The sequence below is a fragment of the Carassius gibelio genome, chromosome A16 (assembly GCF_023724105.1).
Source record: "Carassius gibelio isolate Cgi1373 ecotype wild population from Czech Republic chromosome A16, carGib1.2-hapl.c, whole genome shotgun sequence".
NCBI lineage: Eukaryota > Metazoa > Chordata > Actinopteri > Cypriniformes > Cyprinidae > Carassius > Carassius gibelio.
The window spans coordinates 6650068-6669807 of record NC_068386.1 but is presented as its reverse complement, the minus strand read 5'-3'; the positions used below and the strand labels follow the sequence as shown (position 1 = coordinate 6669807).

Sequence of the window (19740 nt, the reverse complement as noted above, 5' to 3'; positions counted from 1 at the left end):
CAAGAGCAGTCACAAACAGCCAGGAGTTGTTTTCTTGTCGATCAGATAAGAGCTTTTGTGGCAGTGGGAGGACTGTATTTTCGGTGACTAAATAAACTCATGATTGTGCCGCTAAAAATATTCCACCTTGCATCACACTTGCAGCGTGAAACAGAATTGGTTGACCTTGCCTATCAGAAAAGGCATGTGACACATTCCTCACCTATAAATATGTAAAACTGTTGCCAATTTGTTTGCAAATGTCTTAAGTAATTGAATTTATAACGAAACATGTTCCGTGGGCCATTTGCTTCAATTCATGTCACCAACTCCATGCAGATACTTAAACAAATTCAAAACAGTTTGACATCGTTTGTATTATGTTTGGAAATATTTGTTTTTAAGTTCAGACAAATTTTAATGTCATTTAACCGACTGTTTTAATTGTGGTTATTTTCTGTGAAGCTTTAACAAAGAGGACAGGAATACATAAAAATTGTGAACATATAGAAGCTAGAAGATTTATTACAAGTGTTTGGTTTGTTTGACAGGGAGCTCATCTGAAGCAATCAGATGATGTTTTAATCAAACAGATCAATAGATCTTCTTCCATGACCGTAAATACAGCTGAAGGGGCAGCATTGGATTCCTCTTTTGTAGGCTTGGGTGAAACACGTCAAAGTCTACTTTCCTCACTCTCTGCAGGTAGTCCTCCAAAACAACCTAAAGGACAGAACACAAAGACACTCAGAAGCTATTCATTTTACTTTTTTGAAAGCCTGGAGGATGGTACATTATTGAAAGAACTTAAAAGTACAAAGAAAAAGAATGAAAGGCAAAAAGGATACAGCTGGAGATTTAGTAGAAAGCGGCGACACAACACAGCCATGCATTTTACAAAATCTATTAACAAAGTGTTTAAATAAAAATTGATATTGTGGAGTTGAGATTTATCTGCATTTCTGTATAAATGTGTTTAAAATGTGCTTACAAAAAGTTTAATTACTTTAATAACACTCAAAATATATTTTCTTGTCTTTGATCAATATACACAACTGCTAAAAAAAATTGGAATCAGTCAAATATGTTTAATCTTTTTGAGTGTCTTATTCTCATTAAAGCTGGATTTGTTTGAGCTAAAATACAGTAAAACAGTAGTGAAATATTAGTTAAATATTATTATGACTTAAAATAACTGTTCTATTTAAATATATCTTCAAATGTAATTTATTCCTCTGATGCAAAGCTGAATTTTCAGCAGCCATTACTCCAGTCTTCAGTGTCTCGTGATCCTTCAAAAATCATAATAAGCTGATTTGGTGCTTAGGAAACATTTATTATTATTATCAATGCTGAAAAGAGTTAATATTTTAACAAAAACACTCCCAGGAATCTTTGATGAATAGAAATTGTATTTGTACTTGCTGAATAAAAGCATTCATTTCTTTAAATAAATAATATAAAAGTCTCATCGCCCCCAAACTTTTAAACAATATAGTTATCCATGTAAAATTTTGCAGTGCAGGATGGGAGGACGCATGTAAATCCCTAGGCTACTGACTTAGCCAAACAGTCCTATAAAAATGGTTTTGTGTTTGCAATTCACAAGAACACCCGAGGGTTCACATACTTTTTCCTGCAGCTGTAAATTAACCCAAATACAAATTACAACCCTCAAATGCCAAACCTTACAGTAAATTCCTTTTGTGAGAAAACAGTTACGATTAACACCAGCCAAACCAAGTGGAGCACAAAGTGTCACTAAACGGCCTGCTGTGAAGCAATGGCTTTAAAGAATATGAATGACAGTTAAACACAGGGATGTGGAAATGGAAAATAAGAGCAGAATATTACAGTGATAGGAAGTGAAATAAAAACGCTATCCAGGCCATTTTGTTCACAGAAAGCATTTCACTGGTCGAAGCAATTGAAACATTGAAGCATCGACAAACAGGCTGAAATTGGACTGAAAATTTCAGACTGCTTCCCTATGCTTTGCCTTCGTAATATGTTATTCCCCCATGTCCTCTCAGACATTTCTTCCTTTAAGGGAAATTACTGTAAAAGAGTAAAAAAGGCTTAAGATGTGTAATCAGACCATCAGCTGGTAGTGGTGCCTTCAGGGGGCAGGAGTCATGTGGGTTGAAGAGGCTCCACCTCTTTTGGAGGCAGAATGAGGATAAGCCATGAGCTTCTCTGTGTCACATCACATTAGTGAGGCGAAGGGATGGGAGAGGAGCTGAAAGAGATGAAATTACTCACCGTTTGCAGGAAGGCAGGCATGGCCACACGTGGAACGTTCTCACTGAATGATCTAGCCTGTAAGACATGTAATAATGAGTTAGGATATAGGTACTCACATAGTACATCACACAAACCTTAGGTAAATCACACAGTGAAACAAATTAGGTAAAAAAAACCTGGACATGTCCAGATCATATTTCACCTCCACATAGAAAAACTATATAAATATTCTTTGAAAATGTAGCATTACTTTATTTTCATGACAGTTCCATTATCATTCTCAATGATACTACTGTATATGCTTTACTTTTTCTCATCTGAAATAGTTTTTTATTTTGTAAGAAGAACAAGATTTTTTATTTTCTTTTATTTTTTATATTTATATAAAATATAGTACTTTCTCATTATGTTTTCTTTTCTTTAATACAGTGAATCTTTTTTTTTATTATATTATAGTAATGAGAATCACCTATACAGGATTTCAGTATTATGGGGGGAATCATGCTTAACTCTCACGAAAATGATCTCACATTGCAAAAATATTGTATTTTGGCGTGGTGAAAAGTTTTCATGAATTATAACCCAAAATTTGGTCAACATTTACATTAAAAGTATCAAATTTCAGTTTTCCCCTTGTTTGTTTATTAATTTTTTTTTTTTTTTTTTATGTGGTCCTCACCTAGGTCATTCGTGCTAACTTTGATTCACACCATATATGCAAAGTGGGGTATGCATTCCCCATGGTTACACAGAACTTATAATAAATTCATTAATGAGGAGAGGGCAACAATCAAGGGGCATCAGAGCTGTTGGTGGAGGAGGTGTGATAACACTTTTGAAAACTCATGATGTTAGTATGCAAAAAGAAAATTACTGGGGAACATAAATCCCAGTCAATATCTAACCACAGATATTAAACTGAAAGGATTTTCATACGTGCTGGAGATGGACATGGGCTTGGCTGGCAATGTCATAAACAACATCCCTGATGTTCTGGTCCCTGCTGCCACGAATGAAGTCCTCTTGAGACGCGCCATGCTGGGTGAGAAACAGTGAAAATGCATTATCAGTAACCCTCTGCTGATAGATAGAAAAATGAGGTTGATGACACCACAATTTTTTCCTTAACCTTCCATATTTCAAGCTCCATTGCAATAATACAATCTTTTAAAATCTAAAGGAAAAAAAACTAAAATAAAGAATTTATTTAATAATAATGACAACTGATTATTACAGTCCCTTATTTATTTATTTAATTGCATAGTGATGTAATCTTATTACTATTAAAAAATATTTTCTTCTCATTACTGTAATAAAAGACCTCACTCACCAGTAATAGAAATCATTATTAAGTTTGTAATTCTATTATTATTATTATTATTATTATTATTATTATTGCATACATTATGATTATATATTCTTTTATTTCCTTTTATTTAAATCTTTTTTTTATTTTGTTAATTCATTTCAGTACAACAAAAAACAATATATACTGACAATTGCACTTTTATTTTGGCAATTTTTGCTGTTGGCTACTGAAAATTGTGAGGGGGAGGATGTGCAAGATTCATGAAAATAACATCACAGTACTGTCATGGGGTCAGGATCACCAGCTGAAGTGCCTTTGAGAACCACCAGAGGGCACTCAATTCCATACCTCTGTCACTCAGTCTTGGACTTAATTTCCAATTATCCTTTGTCCCGGACTCATCAGCACTAATTGTTTGCACCTGTGCATCATTAACCCTGTCTGCTCACCCTAAATATAGCCAATTTGTAATTTATTGTGAAGTATTGAATGTGCCATGTACTGCATTTTTGAGCCATTATTTCCTGTTTTCATGTGTCTTGGTTTATTCTGCCAATTGTTCTGGATTACTCTGTTGCTCTTTGGACTGTTTTCCTGGTTTATAATTTTTGCCTGCATTTGGATAATGATTGTGGATTACCCTCTGAACTAACACTGCATTTGGATTCTCAGCATTCATGTCTCATGTTCATGACACACATAGGCATAATTTCACAAAATTTTCTTTTGGATTTTGGGGTGAGATATGACCTAGTCATTTCTTGACAGTTTTCATGAGATTCATCTTTATTGATTTCCCAGCATTCAACAAAAATACTTAAACATCAGAAAATTTTAGTATGCTGGATGAAAATGTGAAAATCTGCATGCAGAACATCAGTTGATGTGTTTACTCCGTATCCCAAGACTATTATTGAAATCCCACTTAGTTGTATTTGTTCAACTACTGATTCAAACAATGACAGAAACAAATGTAAAAATTTCCATCACTAAGTGTTGCCTGTGATTGTGCTGCCTGTGATCTGAACAAAAATGAATAAATAAAAAGTGATCAATAATCACTGCAGAAGGTTTCATTTAGTATCTAATTTTAAAGCCCATTGTTCCTCAAACAAAAGCAGTATCTAAGAATAAAGCATTAACAAGGCAATCAACACAATGAACAACCAGAGAGTGTAATTATCGGGAGGCTAGAAAAACTACATTTAAGAAAACAAGAAATACTTACAAATGAAGAAACATTTCTTTAAAATGTATTGTATTAGTGGGCATTTGATAACCTCCGAAACCAAATATGTCCATATCGTTTATGGCGAAACAACAGTGCCCCCTTTAGGTGAATGTGCAATCATACTGCAAAACAATCTACATAACATATTTTGATCTTAATACTGTACACTGACTCTAGCTGAGATTAGTTAAGGGTAAACGACAGATGAAATTCTTTTCTTTTCTTACACTAAGGGCACAATCTTCTAAATCCCAAGTCTAATGGCTTGTTCGTGCTGAAATGGTGACAGATGGCTGGAACAAAGCCCATGGGTTTGGGTTTAGTAGACAAGAGGGCACTGGAATGGACAGCTTCACCCACATATATGCTGTCTGGCACATGAATTGTCTCTAGTTCTTCACTAGTCCCTCTGATGTTAGAAAAGCATGGAGTTACAGACAGAAACAGAGATGACAAGGTGACAGCAGATTTACCCACCAGCATGCAGATGTCCATTGGCAGGTAGACCTTGCGTCTGCTGCTGTTGTATGGGGTCGCCCGCAAGCAGGTCAGGATGCCCTGGGCTTTGCCAATGTGGCTTGCGGCATGGTCTGAATGGACATTTTTCACACCTACATCAAAAAAGTTAAACAAAGTATACAGCTTTATGAGACCAGTTTTAAACAGATTTGAGTAAAATAGTGAATTTTCCAATTAATGCATAAATGAGGCATTTATATAGAGCTTTATTGTGTACTGCTGTACACCCAAAGCACCTCTGTTTAACATCTCATCCAAAGAATGGTGCTGTTTATATTATAGTATCCCCATCACTATACAGGGGCGTTAGGACCCACACAGAACACAAGGTGAGCACCCCCTGCTGGCCTCACTAACACCTCTATTTCAGCAGCAGCAGCAGGAGTTTTCCCAGGAGGTCTTCCATGCAGGCACTAACGAGGCTCAACCCTCCCTAGCTTCAGTGGGTAACCAGTCTTGGGATACAGGGTGATATTTCTTGCTAATCTAAAAAAAAAAAAAGTGTCCTCAAATTATATTTTAATGAGTCTGAAAAATCTAATATTCCTCCTTTAAAACTATAAAATTATAGTTTCATAAAGCAGCAAATTAGCATTTACTGTAGTTTTATTCAATTAAATGCAGCCTTGGTGAGCCCAAGACTTTCAAAAACATCAAATTTCTTACCTCTAATCCTTGAATGGTGGTGTATATTAAAACTCTACTAGAAAAACCCAGTGCAAACCAGCAAATGATAAGCCTTTAAGCTATAATAACAATTGTATTAGTTTCTTTTTAAATTAAAGCAATTAATTCAGTTATCCTTTAGGTGACTAAAACTTTGCTGCATTTTTTCCATATACAATGAAAGCAAATAATGACTGGGGCTGTTAGGCCATAACATTCTACCAAACATCTATTTTGTATTTCACACGGTCAAGTGCTACACAAAGGATGTGTAAATGACAGAATTGCAATAATTTTTGCAAGATCTACTGCTTTAAGTTGGAGACCAAGAAAAGTCTGCTCACCGAGTGTCTCCAGCAGCAGGTAAAGAAGAGAGGATTGTGTGTTTTCACCATAGGCCTCCAGCTCTTGAAGATTCCTGTATGCTTTGTCCTCCATATCTTTCTCCTTTTCAAAACATAATGTTTTAAATACAATTGCTAGAGGACAGTATAATGTGCATAATGACTCACTACATGACTATTAAGGTCTAGAATAACCATTTATGTCACACGCACAGTTTTAAGAGTTAATCAATCATTTAAAGAGAACTTTGAATTATTTTCTTTATTCATATTTTAGGTCAAATCTGATTACGTACTCTTTCAGATATTATCCTTAACATCCACCTCCTTGTTAATGTGTGCTTCCTCACTGCCTGAGAACACAAAGCAGTTTTAGAATATCAGTGCCAATGTATTGAATAACGCTGTGATTTTTAAATTATTATTATTGTTTTATAATTCAATGTGTCCTTGCAGATAAAAAAAATATATATATAACAACCCCAAACTATTGAATGGTAGTGTAAATGATGACAGAATCTTTCTTTTATAGTAGTAAGACGCACTCTCCACAGTTCTGCACTGACGGGCTGGACTGGAGGGTCATCTCTGTAAATATCCTCCACGGCGCTCTTCCAGAACTGCAGTCGCATTAAACCAATGGTTTTCTGAGAAACAGAGTCCTTAATCTAAAAAAAGAAGAAGCAAATTTATGAGCATATATGAGTTTTTCTTTAACAACAGCCACTTTTATGTTTCAAGACAAGAGTGGGTTTTCACACAATGATACACAGTTAAAAGGTAATTAGCTTAAACCAAACTGAATAAATGAGTTTGTGCATCGTTGCACTCAATAGCTGGAATACCTGCCTGTGCCAGTTCTACATTGAATGCCCTCAGTGCCAGTGCAGAGCGACGAACAGCCTCAGGAAAAAGCAATGAACACAAAAATCCCTCATAGTCCCTTTTCCTATTGGTGACAGCACAGTGTTATTCACTCAGTGTGTTCTGTAGTGCCATTAACCTACATTTACAAAACTAAGCCTAAATAGAGACCGAAATTTCTGTAAGCAGAAGACAATTATCACATAAAGACTACTTTATAAGGGACAAAGACAAATATTTGTAAAATCTCAAGATTTACGCTAAAGTATATTTGCCAAGTTTAATGTTTCATTCATGTTGGTTTCAAAAAACATTTTGTAAAATGTTTATAGAATTTCCTACAAATTATTTAATGTCTAAAAATGCAAAGTACTAAAATGATTTCCCTGCACACTGAATTTATGTTGTTTATATGACATGACTTGATCGTAATTTTCATTAATGAAGAAAGTCCCAGAATATATAATTTAAAACAATCATGCATTACATTTTTGCATTTCAGATTGTGAATGAGAAGATTTATTTCATATTTCTTTTACACTGATACATCACCTAGACATTTCTAGGATTCATTTGAACAATTGACATCAATTTTAACCATGGAAAATATAATGTTTGTATATAATGCGATTTACTTAATTTAAAAAAATAGTGTCTCGCCATTTATCAATATTTTTTTTCAAGTGAAGTGACATTCAGCCAAGTATGGTCAGTTGGAGAGTAGTTGGGGGTTAGATGCCTTGCTCAAGGGCACCTAAGTCGTGATATTGAAGGTGGAGAGAGAACTGTACATGCACTTCCCCCACCCACAATGCTTGCCGACCCGGGACTAGAACTCACAACCCTTTGATTGGGAGGTCCAACCCTCTAACCATTAGGCCAGGACTTCTCCCCATTTCAATTTGACATACAACAAGAGAAAATTCAATTTGGCATACAACAAGAGAAAATACTCTAAGGTAGTCTGGGATACATATCTACCCGGTTTGCTTCTACGTAAAACTAAGAAGAAAAAAATCGATTTTTAAACTAATAACTTACCTTACAATATCAATACAGTACTGTTCATTGTGCTGTCCTGTTGTTAATGTTCTTGAGCACTTGATCTCTGTTGGCCTCTGTATAAATGTGAGATAGGGAATCTTTATGTGGAGTGAATTTTTGATGGTTAAAAGTCCATTTCTTATGTTTATACTGGATGTCATTGCTAACATCATGCATCCATGTATCCTTGAGCTGTACCTCCTCCTCTAGCGCGTGCGCCATATTACAACTCCCCAGTAATCAAACACTTCTGACAGTGCGTTCCGCGTTCGAATTAAGTTTAGTTTCGGAGTGAACCATATCATTTGCATGGCACTTAAAATGTAACGGATTTTAATTTGAATGCAGTTTACATGTATGAAATGTTTAGCAGTTATTTGCGCTTACATTGCGTGAAGAAATGATTGACAGATAAAATCATTTGGCGTGATCATGTGATCCGCATTCGCATCATATGACCAGCACAGATGAAAGTCCTTTCACCGAAGAAAACGGATATAACCGGGACAGTAACTTGTTTTATTTTATTGTATTATACGTATGTCTTATGGCAACGTCGTCCGTGAATTTCGTTCACATTTCTTTGTTTTTAATATGTTTGTCCCAATGCAAAGACATCCGGTAAGGACGTGTATTATGTAGTGCGCCTATGATGATCAAACTCTCGAAGTTTTTAATCTTAATGTTTTTAAGAATTACGATATCATGTTGTTCTTGTGTTTATGTATTTAGCAGTTTTGACTTATTTTGAAAATCTCTTGCAATTAGCTTATTGATTATAAAAGACTTAACATTAGAATAAGGTTTCGGTTTCACCCCTCAGTAGTAGCTGCACAAGAAAGAAAAAATAAGTGGTTGCTTCTTTTGCTTCCATATTGACTTGTGTTTCTCCAAAATGCCTGATTAACATGCCATTTGTCCTGGTGTCCTCTACAGAAGACATGAATGAAAAATATGACTTATTTCATAAACAAAAAGTCATATTACGATTTGAAAACCCATAACATTTTTCTTAGATGTTTTTTTTTCTTTTTCGAAAATTAGCTATATTTAATATAAAATAATTACAAAATATTATATTATTTCCCTAAGAGTACTAAATTATGTAAAAATGTGGCATGTATAGTCTCAGAGAAATTCACTAAAATATAAAGTCACTGACTTGAAAATAATATCAACGCTGTGCATCAACATGTAGAAACAATGTTATAAATGATGTAACAAACCACTGCTTTATATCTGTTCTTCTTATTTTTAAATTAAATTATATATATTTATAAATGTTAAATATGTGTGTAAATGTTTATAATATGTAGTTTTACTTATGGTTTGGTAATCAGCATTTTTTTAAATAATTTTAATGTTACCTAAATGTAATAGTTTAAAAACAGTGCCCCCTGGTGTCTGTGTTTTTTTTACCATTTACTATAATATAGAAACTTTGAAACACATTGGCAGATTAGCAAATAGTTATTTTGAAGTATTATTGGCTAAACTAGTTTTCATTAGGTTTTGTGTACACACAGTACAGTACCACGCTCCCAACTAAATCTATAGTTAATTTGCATATTGATCAACCACATGCTGAACCCAGACTTGCATAAGGATTGTGCAATTCAAGATTCAGCATCTGCTGCTTCTCTATTGAATTTTTACTCTTTGCTCAGATAATGTTGTCTTGGGTTTAGAATGAGAAGTATACAAAACAACAGGTGTCTTTCAAAGAAACGTGCGTATGAAAATGAGCTTACTCCGCTGAACAATGAACCACATCCACGTGCTACTAAAGGAAGATGTAGGATCTAGGAGAGGGACTCATTTTCTCTGAATCAACTAGATACATTTTCCAAGTTAACCTAACTAGCTTAACAAACACATTTTTTCCTCTTTATTTTTCTAATTTTAATCAGAATGTTAATTTTCCACAGACATTCTTTGGATGATGACCTCTTGTTACCCTACACCAAATCCCATGGCCCATCTCATTCTCACCGCCACGTGAGGGACTGTCAGCCCATCGCTCATGGCAATGTAACCCACGAAACCTGGGCAGCAAGCAAAGACTCGACTTCTCCAGTGTTCAAGTCAAATATATTCATCTCCGACATCACTGATGACTCTGGCGTTCACAGACGGGTGAGCGGCCACATCACAGAGGTGCACGACCCACTGAGAACTGTGTCTGTTCTGGAACCAGGAGGCCCTGGAGGGTGCAGGCGGAGGCACAGAGAGCTGGTGGAGCACACTGCCAAAACTAGAAAGTGCCTCATCGCCCAGAATGGAGGCTACTTTGACATTGACAGCGGGCAGTGTTTTGGGAATGTCATGAGTGATGGGAAACTGGTGGGGAACAGTAGAGGAATTCAAAATGCTCAGTTTGGCATCCGAAAGGATGGGACGCTCGTGTTTGGGTAAGGACACAGCCCGAGGTCTTACTCTCACTCTGCAGTTTTTCTCCTGGCCTGTGTGATGTTCTGCAATACCACAGTGTTTGTTTTTGTGTGGAGTCCCAAGAAACAATAGAAAATTGAGCCAGTCTTTCCTGGATGGGTGCTGGTGTACTTTTGACCTCACTATAATTAAGCTGTGCTAAATCTGTATCACACCCTTAAAGGGATAGGTCGCCCAAAAATGAACTTTCTCTCAATATCTTCTCACTCTCATGTTCTTCGAAATCATATGATATTTCTTTTTCTTTTGTGGAACACCAAAGATGATGTTTAGTAAAGTACACTTGAGTGCACAGTAAGCACAAAGTGCTTTCCTTTACTGTAGGGTGCTCAACCTAAATTTGGTTGCAGAATTTGGATGAAGTAAGTCATGGGATCAAAGGGCACGTAGAACATCTGTTTCCTAAAATAGAATCTTTACAAAAACGTGGCAATATTGCATGACTCACCAGTGCTCATAATAATAGGAAGTACTTTGGAACGTCGTGTACACAGAGTGTCTCAATTTGTCATTCATTATGAGGTTAAGGGCCTTTAACCGGAATGTTCTGACGTTAGGTAAGGTGTTTATATAGCATATTTGGACATTCACCTGGATGAGCTTTAAGGTATTCAAAACAGCCTAAATTCAATAAAGTATAAAATAGTACACGTGGTCAGTAAACCAGGGATTATTTGTGTGTAATCCTTATCAAATCAAATGTTTATTTTTTTAAATGTGTATATATATATTTTTTGGTTTAGTTCATTGTGTAATACAACATTTCACATTAGCTTTTAGTGTAGCATTATCAGATAAACGCATGACAGTTTCTGGCAAAACAGTTTTGATTATATAGCTTTGTTTTATTGAAGTAAATTCTCTTTCTCTCTTCCACCTCTCTGACAATATGGATGTGATGATATTTATACTGTCTTGCCTTTGCAAACCATCAGCCTTTTTTCTTTTTTCTTTTTTTTTGTCTTTTTCTTTTTTTTTTTTTTTTGTAAAGGAAGTTGCTGGAATTTATGTTTTGAAAGTACCATTATTGCTTTAGATCTTAGTGTAGTCTGTCAAGTGTGGTTCTACTGGGCTGTGATGTAATGTAAAGTTGTTATTATTATGATTTTTTTATGCATAGGATGCAGAAGAATTGATTTAGAATTGCATAGAATTGATTAAAACTAATAACAATTTCAAACTAATTCTGTTATTTTTTAACTTGCTTATTTTGAAAGTATCCTGTAATCCTAATATGTGGTGCAACTGTTTATATCATTCATAATAATAGGAAAGGTTTCTTAAGCATCAAATCATCATATATCGAATGATTTCTGAAGAATCATGTGACAATGAAGACTGGAGTAATGGCTGCTGAAAATTTGCCAGCATGAGAATAAATTATGTTTAAAAAGATATTAACATAAAAAAACAGCTGTTTTAAATAGTACAAATATTCCACACCTTTACTGTTTTTAGGAGATTCTTCAACAACAGAAAAGAAAATTGTGCCTATACAGCATATTACTGGAATGACTTGATCAAAGACAGGATGTTTAACCAGACTTAAGAATAGATCTTTAACCATTAGGCTATACCATCTTATCTTTCTCTGTCTCACTTGCTCTATCTTGTGTATATTCTTAGCTATCTGTCTGAAGATGACGTCCTGGATCAGGTAAATCCCTTCGTGCAGTTGATCAGTGGGGTGGTGTGGCTGCTGAGAAACGGTGAGATCTACATCAATGAGAGCATGCAGGCAGAGTGTGACAAAACTCAGATGACCGGTAAGATTAGACAAGATTCTGTCAGAAGTGTGAGCATATGATAAGCTTCATTATCTGGCTCTGTATATCAGAAAAACTGTATCTTCAACAGAGGTTCAGGTGCTCAGTCCTGTTGTTTTCAAACACATCTGTGCTCCGAGCTTATGATGTCAAATTCAGTTGATCGTTGATCTTTTATTTTACAGGAAAATTCCAGGAATTTGTGGACGTGATATCTGCCCGTACGGCGGTGGGTCACGATGCAGAGGGGAAACTCGTCCTCTTTCATGTCGACGGTCAGACGCGTGTAAGAGGGTGAGAATGGACTTTGAACCTGAGCAGATCTCAGCTGTTTATCACTGTAAACATTGAGTCTGTCTGTTCAGGCTACAACACTAAATAACCCAGAAGGAACCGTTGCAAGATTTATTGCTCAAAAAAAACATTGCAAAAGCAGAATGCTTTTTTCCATTTTTTTTCCAGAGGCGCCATAATCATGATTTTATTAGCTTTTAATGCACTTTGAGTTGTAGTGTTAATCAAGTTCCTTGCAACAAACTCATAATATATAGTTTCTTTTTCTTTCTTTTTTTTTTGGAGAGAATTGAACACTTTTTTTTGTGAAGATGTATCAAACGGACTGTAAAGACATTTTTAATGTTACTAAAGATTTCAGTTTCAAATAAATGATGTTCTTTTGAACATTTTACACTCATCGATGAATTCTGAGGGAAAAAAAAATTATATTATGCAGCACAACTGTTTTAGAATGATGTATATTATTAATGTTTTATAGTATTAATGTTTTTACTTTAGAAAAACATTACAAAAAGAAATAGAAAAATTTAGTCTTTCTGGCCGTTAATTAAATTGACTTAAAAATTCCAGTTCCCTAAATGAAATTAAATATGCATTAGATTTATATATAAATAACTTATTATGGTTGGTTAATTTGCATGTTGTTATGGCTGTGACAAAATATTTCAGCTTAGATTTAAAACCTTATTTAAACCACTGTAAGCCATTTAAATCCAAATGGAGTGAGTGCACATTTGTAGTGCACTGCACACCCAGAATTCTGGTACAGTTTAGTTCTTTCAGTTTAGTTTATCATGTGTTTAGTGAACTACTGTCTCTGCAGAATGAATCTCTGGCAAGTGGCAAAGTTTCTGAAGGAACAAAATATCTTGAACGCTATCAATCTGGATGGAGGCGGCTCGGCCACTTATGTCCTCAACGGATCCCTGGCCAATTACCCTTCAGACCACTGGTGTGTAAATGCAAAACTACACAGTAACAAACAAACAGTGTGCTGAATTTTGCAGTTTTATCTCAACATTTTTGCCTAAATTAAAGCGACCTTCCAAAGTGGCGCTGTCCACGGGCCGTGTCCACTGTACTGTGTGTTCACGAGAGGCTGTGCCAGCCAGAGGACTGCAGTGGACATTGGCGCTGCGTGGAGGGCCAGTGTGTGTGCCGGGAGGGCTGGAGCGGCCCAGGATGTGCCAATCTCACATGCCAGGCTGAATGTGGAGAGCATGGGATCTGCACTGAGAGTGAGTCACTCTTGTACACTCCTGTATATCACAAAAGGACATTATGGTCAAATTTTACTTGAAGCTTTTTTTAGTGCATTAATTAAGCCTTGTAATGCACCTTAAAATGCATTGTATGATTTCATTAATAATTCTAACCACTGTTATAATACATAAAACATTCATTCATTGTTACACCTTGAGAAAATATAACACATTCATTCTTATATTTAGGGCTCAAGCCCGAAGGGGCGAAGAGCCCTATTGTTCCCCTAAGGATTATTCTTTTTCTTATTAGGGCTCAAGCCCGAAGGGGCGAAGAGCCCTATTGTTCTTCTAAGGATTATTCTTGTTATTATTAGGGCTCAAGCCCGAAGGGGCGAAGAGCCCTATTGTTCCCCTAAGGATTATTTAGGGCTCAAGCCCAAAGGGCGAGAGGCCTATTGTTTTCCTTAGGATTATTTTTTATTATTATTATTATTATTATTATTATTATTAGGGCTCAAGCCCGAAGGGGCGAAGAGCCCTATTGTTCCCCTAAGGATTATTCTTTTTCTTATTATTATTATTATTATTTTTTTTTTTTTTTATTAAACCTTCCGGGGGTTTTTGGGGGCCTTAACATGCTCAAAAACTCTTGAAAATTGGCACACACATTGGAATCTGCGGCCATCAGGACGCCACAGAGACTGGGACCCGGGCGTGGCACAGGGGCTCTACAGCGCCCCCTGGAACACAGTCAGAAATCTTGAACCATAGCTCACACACACTTGCATATATTTATATGAAACTCAGTACACTTGTAGATCTCATTGAGCTGAACAACTTTCGCGCTCTATGTCAAAGGCTCCGCCCAACAGGAAGTCAGCTATTCATGGCTGTTTAAAAAAAGCATGTTCTGGAATTTGATATACTTGTCATAGGTTTTTTACATGATTGCCACCAAACTCGGTGAACATGATCTCAAGACATTGGGGATGAAAAATTGCGAGGGGATTTTTTATATCTCGAACGGTTTGCCCGTGGCGAGGCGTTGAAATTAGGGCAAAAAGTGAGAAACAGGAAATGCCTAATAACATCCACATACATTGCCTGAGTTTGATCAAACTTCATCGGTTTGTTCGATGTATGATACCGATCGTATATATGTGATTATTAAGAGTCAACGTTATAGCGCCACCAACTGGCAGCAGGAAGTGAGTCATTTTCAAAATGCTTTGAATTCAGCATCTTATTTTTACTCGATTTGCTTCAAACTTCATCAGAATAATGACAAAACATGGCCGATGTAAATCTGTTGTGGGGATATTGATATCTTATATATTGTTGCCATGGCAACGTGTCAAACTTGAATATTCTGTTATGGTGATTTTGAGGCAGATAACAACCTCAGATTTACATGAAACTCAAAACACATATCAGTATTCTTGATAGCTAGACAATGGAAAAAGCTTTTAAAAGGGCGTGGAAGAGGCACTCTATAGCGCCACCTTTTGTCAAAAGTGGGGGGGTTAGTTTTAGCTACAGACACCAAACTCGGTACAAAAATTGTTCTTATCAACACGGACAACTTTCTAATTCACAGTCATCAGCTACGATCAACAGGAAGTCAGCTATTTTGATTTGAATGTGGATTTTTTTTTTACATTTAGCTGTGAATTAATGCATACTGCTCAGAGGAGAGTAACACTATACACACCAAACTTTGTCTACATGATTCCAAAACATTTTAAACAACTTAAATTGCCAATGGATTTTGGATAGCTTGAACGGTTTTGTCATGGTGATTTTTTTAAATGACAATAAAAATGGAATTATTAATTGTCCTGCATTTTTAAATTCCAAACACTTCAAAACCTTTTTTCATACAGAAAAAAAGTCATTCTGAGTAAATATGGATAGTTTCACGACTTTACAACACTGTATGGATAACAGAAAATTAAAAAACTGTCAGACATCTCATCTCACTCTGTATATGTGCTTCAGACTTCCATTGTCTGAGAGAAATAGCGCCCCTACAGGTGCAATTACCGGACTTTTACTTTCACTTTTAAATCGGTTAAAAATACAAATACATACTTAGATTTAATTCACACTGACAAGCTAAACCAACATATCTGATTATTACCGGTTCAGGGCTCATGGATAAATAATTTCTGGCCAGAGATACGTGAGAAATAGGAGAGATGAATCACCGCTCTGATCACGAGCGTCTGGAGTAAAGAGCTCAGAAAAAACGAATTTATTCCTGTTTTAAAGCTTTTAAAAATAAATTATTACAGCGATATCACACAATCAACCAATTAGAACACACCAAGAGCTAAATTCAGATGTTTTTGAACTGTTTGTGTGAAAATTAAATATTTGTGGCTGCCTATCTGAAATCACCGCTCCGATCAGCGCTTACAGTGTCGAGCTCAAAACAAACGAATTTATTCTTGTTTAAGAGCTTTTTTAAATAAAATATTACCACAAATGCACACAATAAACCCATTGTAACACTGCAAGAGCTAAATGCAGGTGTTTGTGACTCGTTTAAGTGTGAAAGACTATTTGACACCGCCACTGGCAGAATAACATGTATCTCTCGAGCTGCAGGATTCTGCCTTTCGTCGTACGAACGAACACATAACGGACAAGATTATTTCAAAATAGCTTGGCGAATATGAACGAAAACAGCCAATTGAACATAAACTGTTGAGAAATAAATCTGAAGTGGATCTACTGGATTTGAATATTAAGTGACCGCATATACCAGCTGCTTCTGTCTTCAATTTGAATCTATAAAAAAAATGAAACTCATTCATCTTGGCTGCTTTTTTAATGTGTGTACGTATGTATTTATTATTTTGCTCTAACAAGAATTAATCTATATTTAATTAAATCAATTACATTTTATTTTACATTTTATTTGTCCATTTCTGCATCTAAACGCCTAAAAACATAAAACATGATCTATTATACTATTGTTAGCAATTTCTTTATCGTCCAATTTTTCTGGTGTACACACTTTTATTTTCATAATAAACTTGTTTGTTAGATTATACACAGTTACAGTGGTCTATAATAAATATTGACAGGTTTTATTCAAGCTGTTTAGAATGATTGCAGTAGGCTAATTTTTTTAAATGTAAATCCAAAAAAAAAAAAAAAAAAAAAATTAATAAAAAACATTGGAAAACAATAACTGTTGTACTTTTTTTATACATTTTGTATAATTTCATAGTTTATGCATTATAGTTATAAAAACAAATAAATGTAGCCACTCACATAGAAATAGGCCTTATCCTTTTCTGACAGTTTTAGGGATTTTTAAAAATCCTAAAAAACCTTATTTGTGCTGCAAATAATAATTTCAAACTCAAAAAGTAAATAGTCAGTTCATGCTTTATAAAGCCTTGTCCCAATATTAATAGTCAGTAGTAAGCAGTTTATAAATACAGCTATAAATAGCTTGTTTTTGGTTTATAAGCACATTTGTTAAAAAGGAGAGTAAAGGGTCAGTTATCTTCCTATGAAAAATTAAAAAATAAAATAAACAAACAACAACACTGATTGATACAGAACTCAGAAATTCTATTGTGGATTTATGATAAAATCAGCCTGTAAATGATTTCATACTCCTCCAAGAAGACACAAGTAGTTCACACCAAACTTTTTTTAACATGAAGCCAATATACTGAGATGTTAAATTGCGAATGGGTTTAGGATAGCTTAAATGGTGTGGTCATAGCGATTTATTAAAGTAACATAAAAAAAATACAATAGTTATTTTACTATATCTTTAATTTTTTTCATTCCAAACTCTTCATATTTTTTTATATACGTAGAAGTTATCATTTGAAGGAAGCACAGTAAGTTTAATAGCTTTATCATTTTCAAGAGCCAGCATAAAATTAAAACTATCATAACTTATAAATGAAGCTTGCAATTCTTAGTACCAATAATGGCCACCAGATGGAGGTATAGGATTACTTTTAAATAATTATTGTAGAAACAAGTATGATTTAAATCATTTATAGAAATCTTTCAAAGAAAAATAATATGAATTTTATGTATTTACTGATAAAATGACCCTCACTTTATTAGAATAACAAGCTGAAATATTGTGAACTGTATATTAAGAATAATTCTTTATAGGCTTTATGGACAGACACGTTTTGAGTGACTCTTGAAGGATCAGCACCACATCCTCTTTTACCACTGTTTAAAGAATTTATCTTACAGAACAGATGCAAATTAATTTTGGATAGCTTGAATGGTTTTGTCGTGGTGATTTTTTGAAATAACAGTAAAAAAGTAACCAGTAAATGTCTTTTATTTTTTTAAAGTGCAGCTTCTAAACACTTCAACAAAATGTACACATAGAAGTCATGCTGAGGAAATATGCATAGTTTCATGACTATACAACACTATATGGATGATAGAAAATTAAAAAACTACCATACATCTGATGTCACTCTGTCCCTCTGTCACTGTGGGTAATGTGTGTGTGTGTGTGTGTGTTTGTGTGTTAAGTGTGTGTGCTGAGTTTGTGTGAATGTGTGGGAGAGGGGATGGGCTTGGTGTCAGAGAGAGAGAGAGAGAGAGAGAGAGAGAGAGAGAGAGGGAGGGAGACTTAATCATCTCTTTAATCACCAGCAGAAAAAAAAAAGCAATTTTGTGTTGTTGTTGTTTTTTCATCATTACAGCTTAAGAAATATCTTAGGCCTCAACATCAACTGTTGCTGCTTTATATAGCCATCTCCCAAAATTAATAGTCATTAGTAAGCATTTTATAAATACAGCTATAATTAAATTGTTCATGGTTTATATGCACATTTATTTTGAGGAGATTAAAGGCTGTAATCTTCCTAAAAAAAATAAAAAAATAAATAAAAAAAAATAAACAAACACAGAACTCAGAAACATTTATTTCAAGATGCAATAAAAGAAAACTGTACACTATATATACATATATATACAATTGCATAAGTTTATATTTAATTTTTTTTATCAAGTGTACAGCTAATAATAATAATAATAATAATAATAATAATAATAATGCATTTTATTTAAGGCGCCTTTCAAACCACTCAAGGTCACCGTACAACAAGTAACAACAGTAACAATATTAAAACAAAAAATAACAGCAAATAACAATGTCAATAAAAAACCACAATAATATTAGAATAGCACAACATATTGTGGAATACTATATTAAGACTTTATATATAGGCTTTATGAACAGATAGGTTTTGAGAGATGCTTGAAGTACTAGCATCACCTCCTCTTGTACGACGGTTTGAGGAATATATCTTCCAGATAGTACCGCCGCTCCCTATATGCAGAATACGCAGTCTTCGTAGGGCACCAACTCCCAGAGGAGGCACCATCCCAGTAAAATAAAACATGCGCCATTCTCCCATCCGCGCTCGCGACCGCTCGGACATTTGCGGATGAATGTTCGTAATTGATGGATGGACATCTATGCCCGGGTAAAAGTCATCAGCAATCCGGCACAGAGAAAAGAAAAATAAAGTAAAAAACAAAACAAAAACAGGCATAAATTTGGCTTGACATTGGACATTCGAGAGTCTCAAATTTAGGGACCGTCTCTTAAGTTACATGTGATATTGTTATACAATTTTCTAACGTCAGTAGCATTTGAAGAGAATGACTTACAGTCATAAAAACAACTGTAATTGTTCATCTAGGTGACAGCTATAATGCACCATTAAATTGAATGTTTGATATTTATTAAAACAAACTGTAAGTCATATGTAAATTATGCTACTTTTTCACATGGACTCAAAAGCAAATTTGAAGC

General features: G+C 34.9%; 1 protein-coding gene and 1 pseudogene across 1 annotated transcript in view; one reads left to right on the top strand and one right to left on the bottom strand.

Moving 5' to 3' along the window:
• Positions 1-473: 473 nt before the first annotated feature.
• On the bottom strand, positions 474-8510 carry LOC128030462 (NADH dehydrogenase (ubiquinone) complex I, assembly factor 6-like; annotated as a pseudogene).
• A 144-nt stretch (positions 8511-8654) lies between these two features.
• Positions 8655-19740, top strand: part of LOC128030461 (N-acetylglucosamine-1-phosphodiester alpha-N-acetylglucosaminidase) — a 74977-nt gene continuing 63891 nt past the window's right edge. Inside the window, exons 1-6 of the mRNA XM_052618122.1 lie at positions 8655-8821; positions 10129-10611; positions 12278-12417; positions 12603-12711; positions 13538-13666; positions 13753-13952. Coding sequence (XP_052474082.1) covers positions 8655-8821; positions 10129-10611; positions 12278-12417; positions 12603-12711; positions 13538-13666; positions 13753-13952 — 1228 coding nt within the window. The remainder of the gene's footprint in view (positions 8822-10128; positions 10612-12277; positions 12418-12602; positions 12712-13537; positions 13667-13752; positions 13953-19740) is intronic.